Genomic DNA, 14379 nt, shown 5'->3' with positions numbered 1-14379 from the left:
GCAGTTCCATTGTCATAAAAAATTGTAGGACATCAGATACATTTTAATGCATAGCTGGGGCCTTATGTTGTAGACTTTAACTTGCTTTTTTTAGCAAGTAATTCTTGATTTCATGTTCATTTCTAAATGCATTGAGTAGCTCCATACATTTCATAACATAATCTTTTTATTTATATGCAAAAAAAGTAAATGTAATTATAAAAGAAACATTGTGTAACAAATGAACCTGTTGGAGCTATTTGGTGCTAGACTGTGACTGTCCTTTTACTTTTGCTAAGCCTTATTTAAATTTTGTATACTGTGGAACATGTAGATTTTGATCATTTTAGTGTGGAGGTATTCAGTTTTGAAGGATGAAAGATAGAATTTGAAACATGTGCAAGAGCACTACAGAATATGCTTGTTGATGCGTGTTTTTAAGTGTTTGGGATCAACAGAGTGGGGGTTTGCTTATTTCTGTTCATGTAGCTAAACTAGAGCTAGGCCCCTAGCTGTTTCGTTGAGGCTTACAGATTGTCTTTCTGTCTCAAATGCTAGAAACTTGTTCTTAAAAGCACAGTATAATCTTGACTTAGAGGTTTGTGTGACAACTGACAGTGTGCAGAATTCATTTCCTCCTGGGAGACGCTTTATTACACTAGTTAAGTTGGATTACAGCAGACCTGCTATGGAAAGATGAAATCACAAACTACAGTGTGATTTTTTTTTTGTGATGCACCAGAATATTCGTGCTGCCTTTTATGCATTCACAGAGGAGCTGGTTAGCAATGGGTAGTAATTTTGAGCAGCTTTGAAGAGAAAATGGTCTCAACATTTACAGTTCACCTGTGCTTTGGCAATTAATACAAACGAATGCTAATGCACTTCCATATAACATTTCTGTCTGGGAGGTATTTCCTAGTTTACAGTCTTCTGCATTTTTAAACTATCCTCTTGTTTCCTTTAAAGCACATCTAGTTATTTGTTTACAGTGTAACTTTATGTATATTTTGTATAGCTCATTATAACTTCTGACAAATAAGTTTGCATTTTGGAAGTGTAACAGTGCGTAAGCTTGTGTTTATGTAGTACTGTTTGTTGGTGTTTACCTATCAGTGAGCTGTTAGAGATCCTCCTACCTGTGTGCTGCTTGGGTCAGTCTTTTTGTGATTGTAGTTCTGGTGTGCTCCTTTGTAGACTTCCTGCTGTAGATTGCTCAGCTTCAAAAAAAGTAAAAAAAGAAAAAGAAAAAAGAAAAAGAAAAAAAAGTGAAAGAGAGAGAGAAAACAAAGACTAAAAAAAAAAAAGTAAAAAAAAGTTAGGGTCTGTGCAATAAAGTGTTTGCAGTCTTATTTTCTCTGAGAAACTCCTTATGGATGTCATAATTGTTGTACATTGAACACAATTATTTATACTTATGCAGTTGCATAACATTGAAATAAAAATTCAGCATGAAACACTGTTTTGTTGGTACTTTCCCTTGAACTGTTTTCACTCCTGTAACTTTAGCTTCAGGCACTTCCCTGTTGTCCTTGTGGGTGGATGGTCTTTTTTTTTTTTTTTTCTGAGGCCAACTCAGTGCACTGCAAGCACATAAGCAAAGAAGACTTTGAGTACTTCAGCCTTTTTCTTATCTTTGATGGCAGTGTTGCCCTCTGTATTTAATAAAAGATGGAGATTCTCTTTGGCCCCCCTTTTGCTGTTAATGCATTAGAAAAAAACATTTTTTTTTATCTTTTACAGTGGTGGCCAGATACTGTACTTTCACCTAATTTTCTCTCTGCATAACCTAGCAATATCCCTGTACTCTTCCCAGGTTGTCTGCCTCTTACTTCAAGGTGGTAAACACTCCTTTTCCCCCGAGCCTTAGCAATAGCTCCCTGTTCAGCCAGTCTGGTCTATCTGTCAGCCCATCTTACAACATATAGGGATGCATTTTTAAGATATCCTGCATCTTTAAGATATCCTTCTACAAGAATATCCAGCCTCTGACACCTTCTGCCTTCGAGACTATCTCCCAAGGAACTCCCCCAACCAACGTCCTAGTCAGCCCAAAGTCTGCCCTGCAGAAGTCCAAAGTAGTGGGTTTACTCACCCATCTTACACACGAACACATTCGCCGTTTTGCCTTTCCAGTCAGCTTCAAGTTCTAACTGACAAGGCCAGAAGTGAAGCTAACCCATGATGCTGGGCGGTATTTCAGAAACAGGCAAAGCTAAACTCCCCTCTTTCTCTTTCCAGCTGAGTGACGTAATCAGAAAGTGTATACCAGCTCAACATGTAGTTTTCTCTTTAAGTCACTGATATTTGCAGATCTGCAGTCCATTCCTGCAGTGTTTTTTTTAGCATCTGTTCCAGGCTATGAACCACACCATGCTCTATTCACTCCGCTATTTGTCTATTGCTTTCCTGAACCCAGAAATGCAGGAGGGAAATATCTGAAGCGGTTCCTGAGGAGAGCCCAAGCTGGTATTCATGCTGAATTATCAGCGCAATTATTGGTGTGACTTGTTTAACCAGTCCAATTTACAGAAGACAGGAAAAGCTGCCTTGAGTCCTGGGCTGCCTGGCTCTCCGTAGAGGCTGGGTTGTCCTCCGACAGCAGGCTGGTTTGGGTCAGTCTTTCAGGAAGTGCCTGCCTGTGGGGCTGGCAGCAAGTCAGCATTAGCGGGGAATGCCGTAGACAACACAGAGCTGTGAGAAGAGGCCTGCTGTTGCCCAGGATGTGCAAGTGTCCATGGGAAGATGTGTTTAAGATTTCACAGGAATGCTTTTGGGACTGGAGCTGAAACTGAGTTTGTTGTTCCCAGTGCAAGTGTTCAAAGTGAGCTCCGCTTCCACCTCTCTGGGTGACCGCAGCATCACCAAATGCAATTTGGAGCCTTGCTGTGGTCAGAGCGAGGCCACACATGGCTGTGCCTGGGGAGAGTTGTCAGGCCATGCCTGTGCACTGCCTTGGGACGGACAGTAAAGCTAAGGAGTGCTAAAGGTAATGTTATGAGATAGGCGTAGTGAGCAGGCATGGCAGCTGCTGCCGCTTGGCCAAACGCACGTACTTTCACAATCAGAATTTAAAGAGAAGCATGATACTGGACGGTAGGTCTGCCCTGCCAGAGTCATCTTGAGACTATATGAATGTTGCTCCAGTCCACCACAGAAATTCGTGTTTTTTGTTTTAATTGAGCAATATACAGTACTGCCAACAAAAACACTGTTCTTCAAGTGCATCTGATTGGGAGTGAGAAGGGTGAGAGATCTGTTGTTCTATTGGGGGTGATGTGAATTCTTTTATATATTTTTGTTATTATTTTCAAGAGAACTATGCTTTGTTCTTCAGCTCTTGGATCTCTCTTCTGTGGGTGCATTAGCCCTGTTAGCTGTGACAGCAGTGCTAGCATGCGAGATGAGCTGGGGATTATCCTTAAAAGAAGTTAATTCATGTTAAAAACTCAGGTCACAATTTATTTTTCAGGTCCCATAGAAGATATTTTATTCTTTTTCTAAATGAAAATAGAGTATTACAATGGTTACATGAAATGCAGGCCACAAGCAAAAGCAGTAAATTGTCTTACACTCTAATCCCCTTGCTGTACAACTGTTTGCACTGTGTGCTCACAATAAACTCAGATTTGCTGATAATTTTGCTTGAAATAGTGAGCACCCCAAATAGAGATGGCGACACAGCACAAAACAACTAGGACAGCTGCAATGATTCCTGCAGTGCTGATCCCACATGAGAGTGAGATTGTGGCTAACAGAGCCCCAGCTAGCGATTTGGGTTCAGAACATGTTGTTCTTTTGGAGTCTTCAATTTTATCCAGATGCTGCCTGTACCAGGTGATGAAACCAATATTGGAACAGGTGCATTCCAAGGGGTTGTAACTCAGATTGATTACGCTGTGGCCAGGCAGGGATTCTAGCTGGTCACGTGGTATAATATGGATCCTGTTGTAGGCAAAGTTGAGGTAGATGCTCTTGAGTTTTGAAAATACACCTGTGCTAAGTGCAGTAAACTTGTTGTGGCTCAGATCAACGTGCCGTAACTTCCCAAGGCTGTGGAAGGCTTGGTTATTCACTGCTGTCAGTTCACAGGATGATAAAATTAGCACCTCTAAATTGGATAGCTGTTGAAATACTTTGTCATCGGCCATGATCCCTGACTCAAAAGTGTTTTGACTAAGGTCCAAGAGCACAAGACTTTCCAGGCCCTGAAAGAGATGTTGAATGCTGGTATTAATGAAGGAAGAGGAAAGGTTCAGGACTTGCAAGAGATGAAGATTCTGGAAGGGACCCTGTGAAGTGCCAATATGAAGATGAGTGAAAGCTATGTCCAGTAACTCCAGGCTTGTACCCTCCTTGAAAAACTTATCTTGGATATGGAGCTTTGTGTTGTGACTCAAATTTAGGTACTGAAGGCTACTCAAGCCACTTAGTGCTTTGCTGCAGCAGTCGAGGCTTTCAACATGACTGTGGCTTAAATCAAGATGCCGGAGCTCTGCCAGACCTTCCAAACAGCCAGAGCCCAGCTGCAGTGCCTGCAGGTTCCCTTTGATGTGAAGATGGGTGAGGGATGGGAAGGTGGCAGAGCTGATGTTGCAGAGGTGCTGGAAGGAGTTGATGTTGAGAACTAACTCCCTGAGTGAACTCATCCCACTGATTCCAGGTGGTAAAGCACTGATGTGGGTGTGGGTTAGGTCCAACTTTCGGAGCCTTGTCATACAGTGAAACGTGGCAGCATTTAGGTTTTCGAAATGCTGTAGTTGCAGGTAGAGATCCTTGACAGAAATGTTGCAAAGGCCTTCTAAAACACCTGGAGTTATGTCAGGCTTCTTCTCCACATCACTGAATGTTCCTAGCCAAAGGGTCTGGGTAGTGGAGTTCCGTATTCCTGCAAGGATCCCAGGGATGTCAGCACAGCCCCCGAAGTCCAAGCTGTAGAAGTGGGATTGGAGTGCTCCAGGTTCAATGTGTAAAATGTCATTGCCTTTAAATATTAGAGTCATATTACTGGTCTTCTGCAAAATGCTGACATCTTTTGCTGTGATTACTCTTATATGGTTCATTTGAAAGTCAAGATGTTTGAGGTTTTTAGTTGGAAAGTTGGGAGGGAGCTGCAGTGAAGAGATGTGGTTGCTGCCCAAGATGAGGGTGTCCAACCTGTCCAGATTTGTCATTGGAATAAAGGATATCATGCTTATTCCTGTCTGTGTCAATACAAGCTCCCTCAGGGACTGAGGACCAGCAAATGCTGTGTCAGATAGGAACATGAGCAGATTTCCAGTCAGCACAATGGTCTGCAACCGTCTGTTGTTGTGAAAGGCATTTTCATACACCCAGTTGATCTGACACCTTGAAAGGGCAATAGAAACCAGCATTACTGGCTGTACTGTAAAGCCCTCACTTAATAAGTGATATCTTAGGCTGCATAACATGTGTGTAAAGTCATGACCAGTTGTCTGCAGTGGGATACAAGTGTCCTTCCTTTTCAGTGATGCTTGCCTGGTATTTGTAAGCTCACATTTAAGTGTAGCAACCTAAGTAGGAATCTGCACTGCAGTGTAATGAAATGAAAATCTCTTGTTGGTAGAAAATGTTGGGCACTTACAAAGACCAAACTTGTCTTTCCCTGGACTTTAGGGAAGAATGTTTTCAGAAAAAGTACACACACACAAAAAGGCAACAACAACAAAACCAAAACAAACAAACAAACAGACAAAAAACAAAACCCAAAACACCTAATGACTTTACTGGTATTGGCAACAGTATATATGGAAAATACACATTTCACCACTGCCTAGCAGATGACTGTTACTGAAGGAGAAGCCTGGATGTTGCTCAAGAAGATCAATCTGCTTAGCAAAATAATTCAGCAGTCACCTGTAAGTGCAGCTGGTAGCTTCCCCGTGAAGGCAGGGGAGCTGCTGTTGGCTCGCTCCAGAAGCTGCCAGCTAAGGGGAAGAGTGGGGGAGGGGAGGCTGACCAAGGTGATGCGTAGAAGTGAGAATGCTCTCCCATACCTCGTCAGGTCCAAGTAGAGTAGAGATTCCAGCCCAGAGAAGGTTGAGTTCTGGAGGGATGGGAGCATGTTGAAGCTGAAGTCAAGGATTTCTGTTGTGACAGGTAGACTTCCAGGAATCTCCCTCAGTCCTAAACCTTCACAGCTATAGCTTTTATTCATTGTGATCTGAGGAGAACATTACAGTGGAAATCCAAGAGATACGTACTGTTAATGTAAACTGGAAACTACCCCACTTTAAAAAATAAACAAATTTGAATTTAAAAATGTGGCAGTAGGACCCTGTAAAATACCAGCACGGGCTTGAAATACACAAGACCTAGCATTCTGTGGAGTGAGCTTTCAAAACGAGTACCTCGCACCTTGTTCTAATTCAAAGTGTCTCATCTGTACTACTTTCTTACCATAATTAACACATTTGAGAAGTGTTTACTGTTCTGGATACATCATTAATCCCTAAGAGTAGTAGTTTTTAAACAAGTAGCTTAAAGTTCTGTATTTCTAACAAAGGTTAGTCTTGGAGAAGTCTTACAGGAAATCTTGCAGGAAGGAAGTAGAAAAGAGCAGACCCCAGGAATGTTTCCAGAAGGAAAAGGTCCAAATTATCTTGATTCCAGCTGTGGTTATGCAAGGGAAGAGCTAGACAGAAATCATACCTGATAGGCCAAGCCTTTAAAATTCCTATCAGGGCTTTTCAGTTTAAGCAAAAATGAAGCCGTCTGTGTGTGGAGAAGGGCATCCTGTGAACAACAGGGAAGCTCATCAAACAGGACTAGCCTGCCTTTGTCTGCTGCCCACTTGAGAGTGAGCAGCTGGAGCAGGGACTACTGCAGGACCCCACCCTGTAGTCTGAGGCTTGGCTAAAGGGCAACCTCCAAGGGTTCCTGCTGGTGCTGGCCATGCCCAGTGGGGCTGTAGGACAGGGACAGGGTCACAGGGTCATTCATGCCTGCACCTCCCAGCTAAGGTCAGCCTTGTGTTGCCACATTGTTCCCACAAGCTGTCAGGCTGTCACCAGCAGCATGCTGGGAGCCTTACAGGAGCATACAGTGCTGTGCATGCAGCCTATCAGCGAGGAGGAGGAAATGACAGGTGTGTGCCCCGTTGATGTGGGAGAATCATGAAGCTCTGCTGGTGCCCTGGGAAGGGTGTGCAGCGGCCAAACCATGTCTCTGTGGTCTGGAAGCTGAAGAGGTGGTGAAGGCTGGAGCAGGGAGAATGAATCATAGAATCATAGAATCACAAGGTTGGAAAGGACTTACAAGGTCACTTGGTCCAACCATCCTATTTGCATTACTGCCACAAGCTTCTAATCCATATGTTGTAGCTCCTCACCCAGATGCCTCCTGAACACTGCCTAGGACAGCGATTCCACCACCTCCCTGGGCAGCCATTCCAGTGCCTGACCACTCTCTGAAAGAAGTTTTTCCTTATGTCTAATCTAAATCTCCCCTGGCACAACTTGTGGCCATTTCCTTTGATTCTGTTTGTTGCCTGGGAGAAAAGGCTAACCCCATCCTCATCACAGCCTGCCTTCAAGAAGTTGTAGAATACAATGAGGTCTCCCCTGAGCCTCCTCTTCTCCAGACTGAACAATCCCAGCTCCTTTAGCTACTCCTCATAGGATTTGTGCTCCAGACCCCTCACCAGTTTCATTGCCCTTCTCTGGACACACTCCAGGGCCTCAATGTCTTTCCTGTAGTGAGGGGCCCAAAACTGAACGCAGTACTTGAGGTGCGGCCTCACCAGAGCTGAGCACAGGGGGATGATCACCTCGCTGCTCCTGCTGCCCACACCATTTCTAATGCAGGCCAGGATGCCGTTGGCCCTCTTGGCCACCTGGGCACACTGTCTGCTCACATTCAGCTGAGCATCAGCCAACACCCCCAGGTCCCTTTCCTCTTCACACTCATCCAGCCACTTGTTCCCAAGCCTATAACCCTGCATGGGGTTATTGTGCCCAAAGTGCAAGACCTGGTACTTGGCCTTGTTGAACCTCATCCCATTCACCTCAGTCCAGCAATTCAGCCTGTCCAGACCCCTCTGAAGGGCTTCCCTACCCTCGGGCAGATTGATGCTACCTCCCAACTTGGTGTCCTCCACAAACTTACTGAGGATACACTCAATCCCTTCATTTAGGTCATCAGTAAAGATACCAAACAAATGGGCCCCAGTAATGACCCCTGGGGGATGCCACTTGTAACAGGTCACCAGTTGGACTTTACTACTTGCTGAGCACAGCCCTCTAGCCAGTTCTTTACCCAGGGAAGAGTATACTGGTCCAGGCCACAGGCAGACAGTTTCTACAGGATAATACTGTGAGAAACCATATCAAAGTCTTTGCTGAAGTCTAAGTACACTGTATTAACAAGCTTTCCCTCACCTACCACTCTGATCACTCAGTCATAGAGATGAGGTTGGTCAAGCATGACCTGCCTTTTATGAACTAGTGCTGGCTGGATCTGATCCCCTGGAATCCATGCATATGCTGTGCGATCTCACCCAAAATGATTTGCTTCACAACTTCCCCTGGTACAGAGGTCAGGTTGACAGGCCCGTAGCTCCCTGGATCATCCATATGGCCCTTCTTGTAGATGTGAGTCACATCAGCAAGCCTCCAATCCTCTGGGATCTCTCCAGATAACCAGGATCACTGACAGTGGAAAGCAGCTTGATACCTCTCTCAGCACCCTATGGTGGAGCCTGTCTGGTCAACTGACTTATGACAGTGCAGATAGAGGAGGAGCTCTCTGTCTCTATCTGAATCAATGGGAGTGTATTCTGCGTTCCATGCCAAATGGGATCCCAGATGATGTTCATGGCAGTCACAGGATGTACAGAGAGAATGGTTTCTTCCTCCCTTCTTGGTGCAGCCAACACAAGGAACACCTTTGACACTGTCAGAGAGATGGAGCACCGGAACAGGCTGCCCAGAGAGGTTGTGGAGTCTCCTTCTGTGGAGATATTCAAGACCCACCTGGATGCCTTCCTGTGCAACCTACTGTAGGGAATCTGCTTTAGCAGGGGTTTGCAATAGATGATCTCCAGAGTTCCCCTCCAACTCCAACAATCCTCTGATTCTGTGACTCTGTAACACCTGTTCCTTAGGGGAGCTGGGGAGCATCAGGGGGAAGCTGGCCAGGAGAGGAGATTGGAGCAGCAGTGTGATGCTGGCCATGCCTCCATCAACCCTTGAAGCCCTGAGGCCTGCCTGGGGCCTGGTATGTGGGTGGAGATGGAGGTAAGAGACATACCCAAGCAGTGCTGGTATCTATGGAAACAGCAAAATGTAAACGTGGAAAACACAACACTTTCCATAGCAGCAGGTGGAGCTGCCCACTGCAACACACAGTTTAGAGAGATAAAGAACACCTTGCTGTTGCTACAGAGATGAGCAATGCCTGTGTCCCATCATAATGCAGTGAGTTTGCTTCCTGCCCATGCTGCAGGGCAGACAGCAGGGCAAGGGGAGCCAGGGAGCAGCTGCCTCTGTGGCATCCCACTGTGCACTCATGCACCTGTGTGAAGACTTCACTAAGGGATTTGCTTCTGACCCCATCTGTGCAGGGAAAAGTGCTGTTGTCCATGGAGCTGTATACCTGAACCAACAGAATCTTTGCCTTCCCCCACCCTACCCATCTCCCACTTTAAAAATACAAAGTTAAAGCTTTGAAGACCAGCCTTTTCCTTGGCTCTGCAAAAACTCTCTGCTTTCTCACTGTCCTCTTGGGACACAGCACTTCTGAGCAGCACACGAAGACATCTCTCTCACCCTGCACATCAGGTGCTGGCTGGCTGGAAAGCATAGCTCACAAGAGACACAGTATTGAACCCACCCTCCTTCTGGCTCAGCTGTCTGCTGAAGATCCCCTTGAGCACTGTGTCATCCTCCACTTCCTGGGAGACCTAGAGTGGTGCTACAGCATGGCTGCAAAGAGGAGGAGGAGAAGGGAAGGAAACAAGTGCCACCAGGCACATGTCCCAGCGTCCACTTACGGCTCTGACAGAAGCCCCCAGATGCAAGGAAACCTCTTGGTGACCTGAAGCTCTTGGGTGCCAGCAGATGAACTCCGGTCAGATCCTGCCACCAACACACACAGTCTCTGTCCTGGCAGAGACCAGTGACTAGCACTCACCTCAGAGCAGGTTGCATCCATTATGTGGGTGGCTCTGCAGCTGGCACAGGCAAGCATAGTGGCAATCAGAAGGCAGGAGCTGCACATCATGTCTGAGTGGGGTTGGGAGGCTGCCGGGGTCTTCTCTCGGAGAAAGTAGGACGGGGCGATGGAGGTTGGACAAGTCTGGCTGAAAGGAAGTTGTAAGGAAAAGTTGTGCTTGGTTAACCTCCTGGTCTCAGTGTGAGTGTGGCAGTAGTTTCGGACAGAAATAGGAACTTCCCCACTTTAAGTATAGTCAAATGACTGTGCACTTACGTTTATCTGGGGCTGAACAGATTTTAAAAACGGAAAGTGAGGAAAAGGCCTTTTTTTTGCTTATGCAGAACAAATATCTTCATTAAGTACAGTGGAGTTGTTATCTATGAGTGAAGAAGGGGGAGGAGCAAGGAAAGGGAAACAAGAATGCAGTATCACACATGAAGAGTTAAGTGCAAGAGAAAGTCTGAGTCACATGAAAGTCAGTGTGCCACTTGCGAAATGACAGCATTTGTAAAGCAACTAAAATGCAGGCACAGTTTTATTGCAAAGAGGGTTACTGATGAGAATGGCTTCTCTTCTTAGAAATGAAGCTGAAAAACAAAAGCTGAGTCTGGAAGAAATGCTTGACTGTATTTAGACTAAGAGGTAGGTTAGGTTACGACTGAATTTTGGGAGTGAAACAATACTTCAAACCGCCCTAGGATGGGCATGTGTGCAGCTCCTGCAGGTGAGAGGAGATCCAGGCCTGGTCCTTGCCACCCAGCACAGCATGGCTGTGTGCTCAGTCTGGCCACCCGGCCTGCCAAACATGGATTTATTTAGATTTCTTTCTTTTCATTGGCTGAGTCATTTGTGTGGTAACTTGGTCTCAGCAGGCCGAGCCCAGTAGCCTGCGTGCTGAGGAGTGGTTTTGTGAAGAAGCAGAATGAGCAGTGCTGGGCTGCTGGGAGCATCTGTGTGCTGCGCAGAGCCTCCTAGCAGCCAGCTGCTTCAGCATGCAGTGGCATGAGAGGAGAGAGATTCTAAGTAAGAGCAAAGCAGACACAGCCTGGGCAGTAGCAGGAGCAAGAGCTGGTGCGTCCGTCAAGTGTTGCCCAAATCACAGCTGTGCTTGTGCCTGGAACTGGGTGATGGCAGGTGGGCCATCAACATACAGGAACACTGCCTAGAATCCAGTGTAGAGCAAAGTCCATACTGCATTTCTGTATAAACTCTTTGCGTACCCGTATCAAGCACAAGCACAAGACCCGTGGCCTTGGTTACCCGTATCAAGCACAAGCACACCTACCACAGCCCTGCAGCTGTATTTGTTTGCAGATAGGATGATCTGTGCTTATCTGATAGAGCTATATTTTTTGTTGCTGTTTCTGCAGTTGTACTTATTTCATTAAATTTAAAAGCAAACATTCTCTGAAAGGAAGTCTGGAAAGCTCACTGGTATCTCCTCCCTGCCTTTCACTGCCAGCTCCACATTCGCTGGAAATCCTGCTCCCTCTGCCAGCCAGCAGCAGAAAGTTCAGAGGAACTTGTTCATGATGTTCGCTACTTGTTCTCTTCCTGTGCTCCAAGGCTTTTCCTGGCTGGCAGCAGCTATGGCTTGCACCCTTTTGGGAGGCCATGAGAACGTCTGCCATGGATGCCTCCACAAAATCACCCACACCAGAAAGGTCTGTTCTAAGAAGAATTGGTTGTTCTGGAAGAAAAGTCCCCTAAATTAGGAGGAGAGAGCAGTCAAAATGAATCCAGTTTCTCCCTGCTGTGCAAACCTGTTCTTATGTGTTGTGTAATTCATGTATCATTAGTATAGAAATAACTGCAGTGATTTACTTTTTTGTGAGGAAACACTAAGGGTTTTGTTGCAGATAATCCCAGGGTCTGCCTCTGTTATGGGCAATGAGGGTTTAACTGTTGAAGTGAAATTGGAGGTCTGGTGCTCACTGCTCATCCAGAAGCTGGGGAGCACAGAAGATATCAGAGGTGTCTGAGCTGTTGCCTGAGCACCCATCAGGTTAATTCCACTCTCTGTGCTCATAAGAGGCTGCTGTCCCCTCCCAAGCATCCTCCTTTTTGTAATTTTACATCTTCTACAGAGGTAGTCACCTCTGACAGTGGAGGATTTGATAGTGTGCAGACTCAGGAGCTGATAGCTGGTGCTGGATGCTGAGCACCTCAAGGCTGAGCTGGCTGCCTGCTCTGCGCCACCCCTCCCGCAGCCCCACACCATTCTAATCTATTTTCTGCGCCAGACAGAAAAGCAGCTTGCAAGGCTCACCAGCAGTCAGTGACTCACCCCAGTGTGTGCCCACGTCCCCACTTTGTGTTGCGTTCTGGCCTGTTCCCTGTTGGTGCTGCCAGCCTGGCCAGCGTGGCATGGCCACGGACATTGCGTCAGCACAGGCTGTTATCAGGGTGCAGGAGTGCTGGGACAGTGGCCCAAGTCCCGCTGTGGGCAGAGGGCCCGTGTCTGTTTGCCATCCCAGAGCCTCTCTGGGATGCAGGCCCACGGGTTACCCAGTGTGGGTAACCAAATCCATCCCACTAGCCCATTGGGTATTAACAGGATGAGAACTGTGTCAACTCTCTGGGTCTTCCACAGCTGTGAGTAAGAAGGGATTTGCAAAACAGAGCAGTGGGGCTTCCAAAATCTGTCTATGCAGGATCGAAATACTAGAACAATTTTTGTTCATTTCCTTCAAGAATGGATTTACAGATTTTTCTTGTTTGTAGTTTTCCTTCCTAATACAGAGATGTACACACTTGAATGATTTCTTTACTTCTGGGTGCAGGTGGTGGGCTGCATCAGGCCAGTGCGTGTTCCTGCAGCTGCAGCACACCGCCCCAATAACCCCTCTGTGCTGAGCTTTGCCACCCCTCCTTGGAGAAGCATCAGCATGCCAATTTGCTCTCTGACACTGATGCTAGTGCTAAAAGCACATCACAGTTTCAGCCTGCAGTTTCCATGGCTAGAAGTAACCACCTGCATGGGTAACTACACTGGTTGGCATCCCATGGCAGAGGGAGAGAACTGGACCAGGACTACAACTTCAGCACTCTGTATAGAAATGTCCCAAATGTGTAAAGGGAGAGTTCCTTTCCTGCCATCTCTGTGGACAATTTGTTCTCTCGTGGGCTTTATCTGAGGCAGCTTTCAAAAGGAGTTGTGGCACTGAGTGCCTACAGATGTGCTCACCTGGGATCTGTTCCTGCAGGGCCCTGGGACCAGCATGCTTTTGGGGGAGATCAGTGCCAATTTGTTATTGTGCAAAGTGAACAAAGCCTCAGCTGATGTTTGAATCTTATTAGGGGCTCTGGGGACACCGGGCTTCCTGGCCCTGTGCCTGCATCCTGTGTTCACAGTGTATCAGCCAGGAAACCAGTGCTGGCCGTGGCAAGGACGTGTGATGCCACGTGAAGTCCTGCAAACAAATGAAAACTAAAAATAGTCAGGACAAAGTGCTAGAAAATTGCTGATGGGAGTTGGAGATCAACTAATTACAGACATTTTGTACATTCCACTTCAAAGGGAGATGCCTCCTACACTCTCCCTGCAGATACTGTTCCTGTTTAATATCTGCTGTTGTGTTAAACTCAAGCATCTTGTGATTTTTCAAAAAATTCATTCAGGAAGTGAGATCTGAGATCCTGTTACTCTTTGAAACAGCTGTTACTCCCTACCCCAGAAAAGAATGTCCATTCCTTGCTCAGCCCAGTGTGCTCAGTTCCCATGCATTGTATTAGTAATATATGGCCAACATAAAATGCAAATTTCAATGATTATTAACAAGCCATTCTGCCCACCTTCCAAACTTGTCTTTTCCTCTTGTGGTGGCTATGGGAGCTGATACGTTGCGGCTAATTGCAGAACTTTTGGCACAGGCTCTTTCAAATGACAAAAGCGCATTGCAAAAGGAAGTCTTGTAGATAGTTGATGCAAATTGCCATTTATAGAGCTCCAGTAAGAGAGGAAAGGCACCTCCTGTGGGTCTTCAGGCCAGAGGAACTGGCTGGGAGAGTGTGTGGTTGGAGGTGTGCCATGCTGTTGTGTGTGTCTGGCAAATGAGTGGCCTCGGTGTGGCCACATGTGCTGAGAAATGGCCAGCTGCAGCTCCTAGAGCTGCAAGAAACCCAAAACCACTGCAGCGAGGAGGGAAAGCTTTGGTGCAGTGTAGATTTGGCTACACTTGCCAGAGTGTCATGCAGTCTGAGATTGTATCCCTGGATGTTTTT

General features: G+C 46.3%; 1 protein-coding gene across 4 annotated transcripts; it reads right to left on the bottom strand.

The window, feature by feature from the left end:
• Positions 1 to 3439: 3439 nt before the first annotated feature.
• Positions 3440 to 14014, bottom strand: CD180 (CD180 molecule). Of its 4 annotated transcripts, none has more exons than XM_052670267.1 (4): positions 13951 to 14008; positions 10132 to 10300; positions 5997 to 6163; positions 3440 to 5328 (listed from the first exon to the last, which is right to left on the bottom strand). In XM_052670267.1, the coding sequence occupies exons 2-4, from the start codon at positions 10219 to 10221 to the stop codon at positions 3603 to 3605; spliced, it is 1983 nt and encodes a 660-aa protein (XP_052526227.1). In that variant the 5' UTR covers positions 10222 to 10300; positions 13951 to 14008; the 3' UTR covers positions 3440 to 3602. The 4 variants fall into 4 exon arrangements, with proteins under 4 accessions (XP_052526227.1, XP_052526225.1, XP_052526226.1 ...); XM_052670265.1 differs by lacking the exon at positions 13951 to 14008 and adding an exon at positions 12443 to 12556; XM_052670266.1 differs by lacking the exon at positions 13951 to 14008 and adding an exon at positions 12443 to 12550 and having other exon boundaries at positions 10132 to 10296.
• Positions 14015 to 14379: the final 365 nt, after the last annotated feature.

This window comes from Tympanuchus pallidicinctus, unplaced genomic scaffold, assembly GCF_026119805.1.
Source record: "Tympanuchus pallidicinctus isolate F22 unplaced genomic scaffold, pur_lepc_1.0 scaffold9, whole genome shotgun sequence".
NCBI lineage: Eukaryota > Metazoa > Chordata > Aves > Galliformes > Phasianidae > Tympanuchus > Tympanuchus pallidicinctus.
The sequence above is the reverse complement of the archived record's forward strand: the minus strand, read 5'-3'. Positions and strand labels throughout refer to the sequence as shown.

Bases quoted from the DNA above. Each gene is read 5' to 3' on its own strand.
- CD180 (XM_052670267.1), bottom strand. From the start codon at position 10,221: ATGATGTGCAGCTCCTGCCTTCTGATTGCCACTATGCTTGCCTGTGCC. The intron at 6,164-10,131 runs GTGAGTGCTAGT...TGTTCTCCTCAG, and splicing joins TGGATGCAACCTGCTCTGAG to ATCACAATGAATAAAAGCTA. The intron at 5,329-5,996 runs GTATGGGAGAGC...TGCCCTTTCAAG, and splicing joins CTCTACTTGGACCTGACGAG to GTGTCAGATCAACTGGGTGT.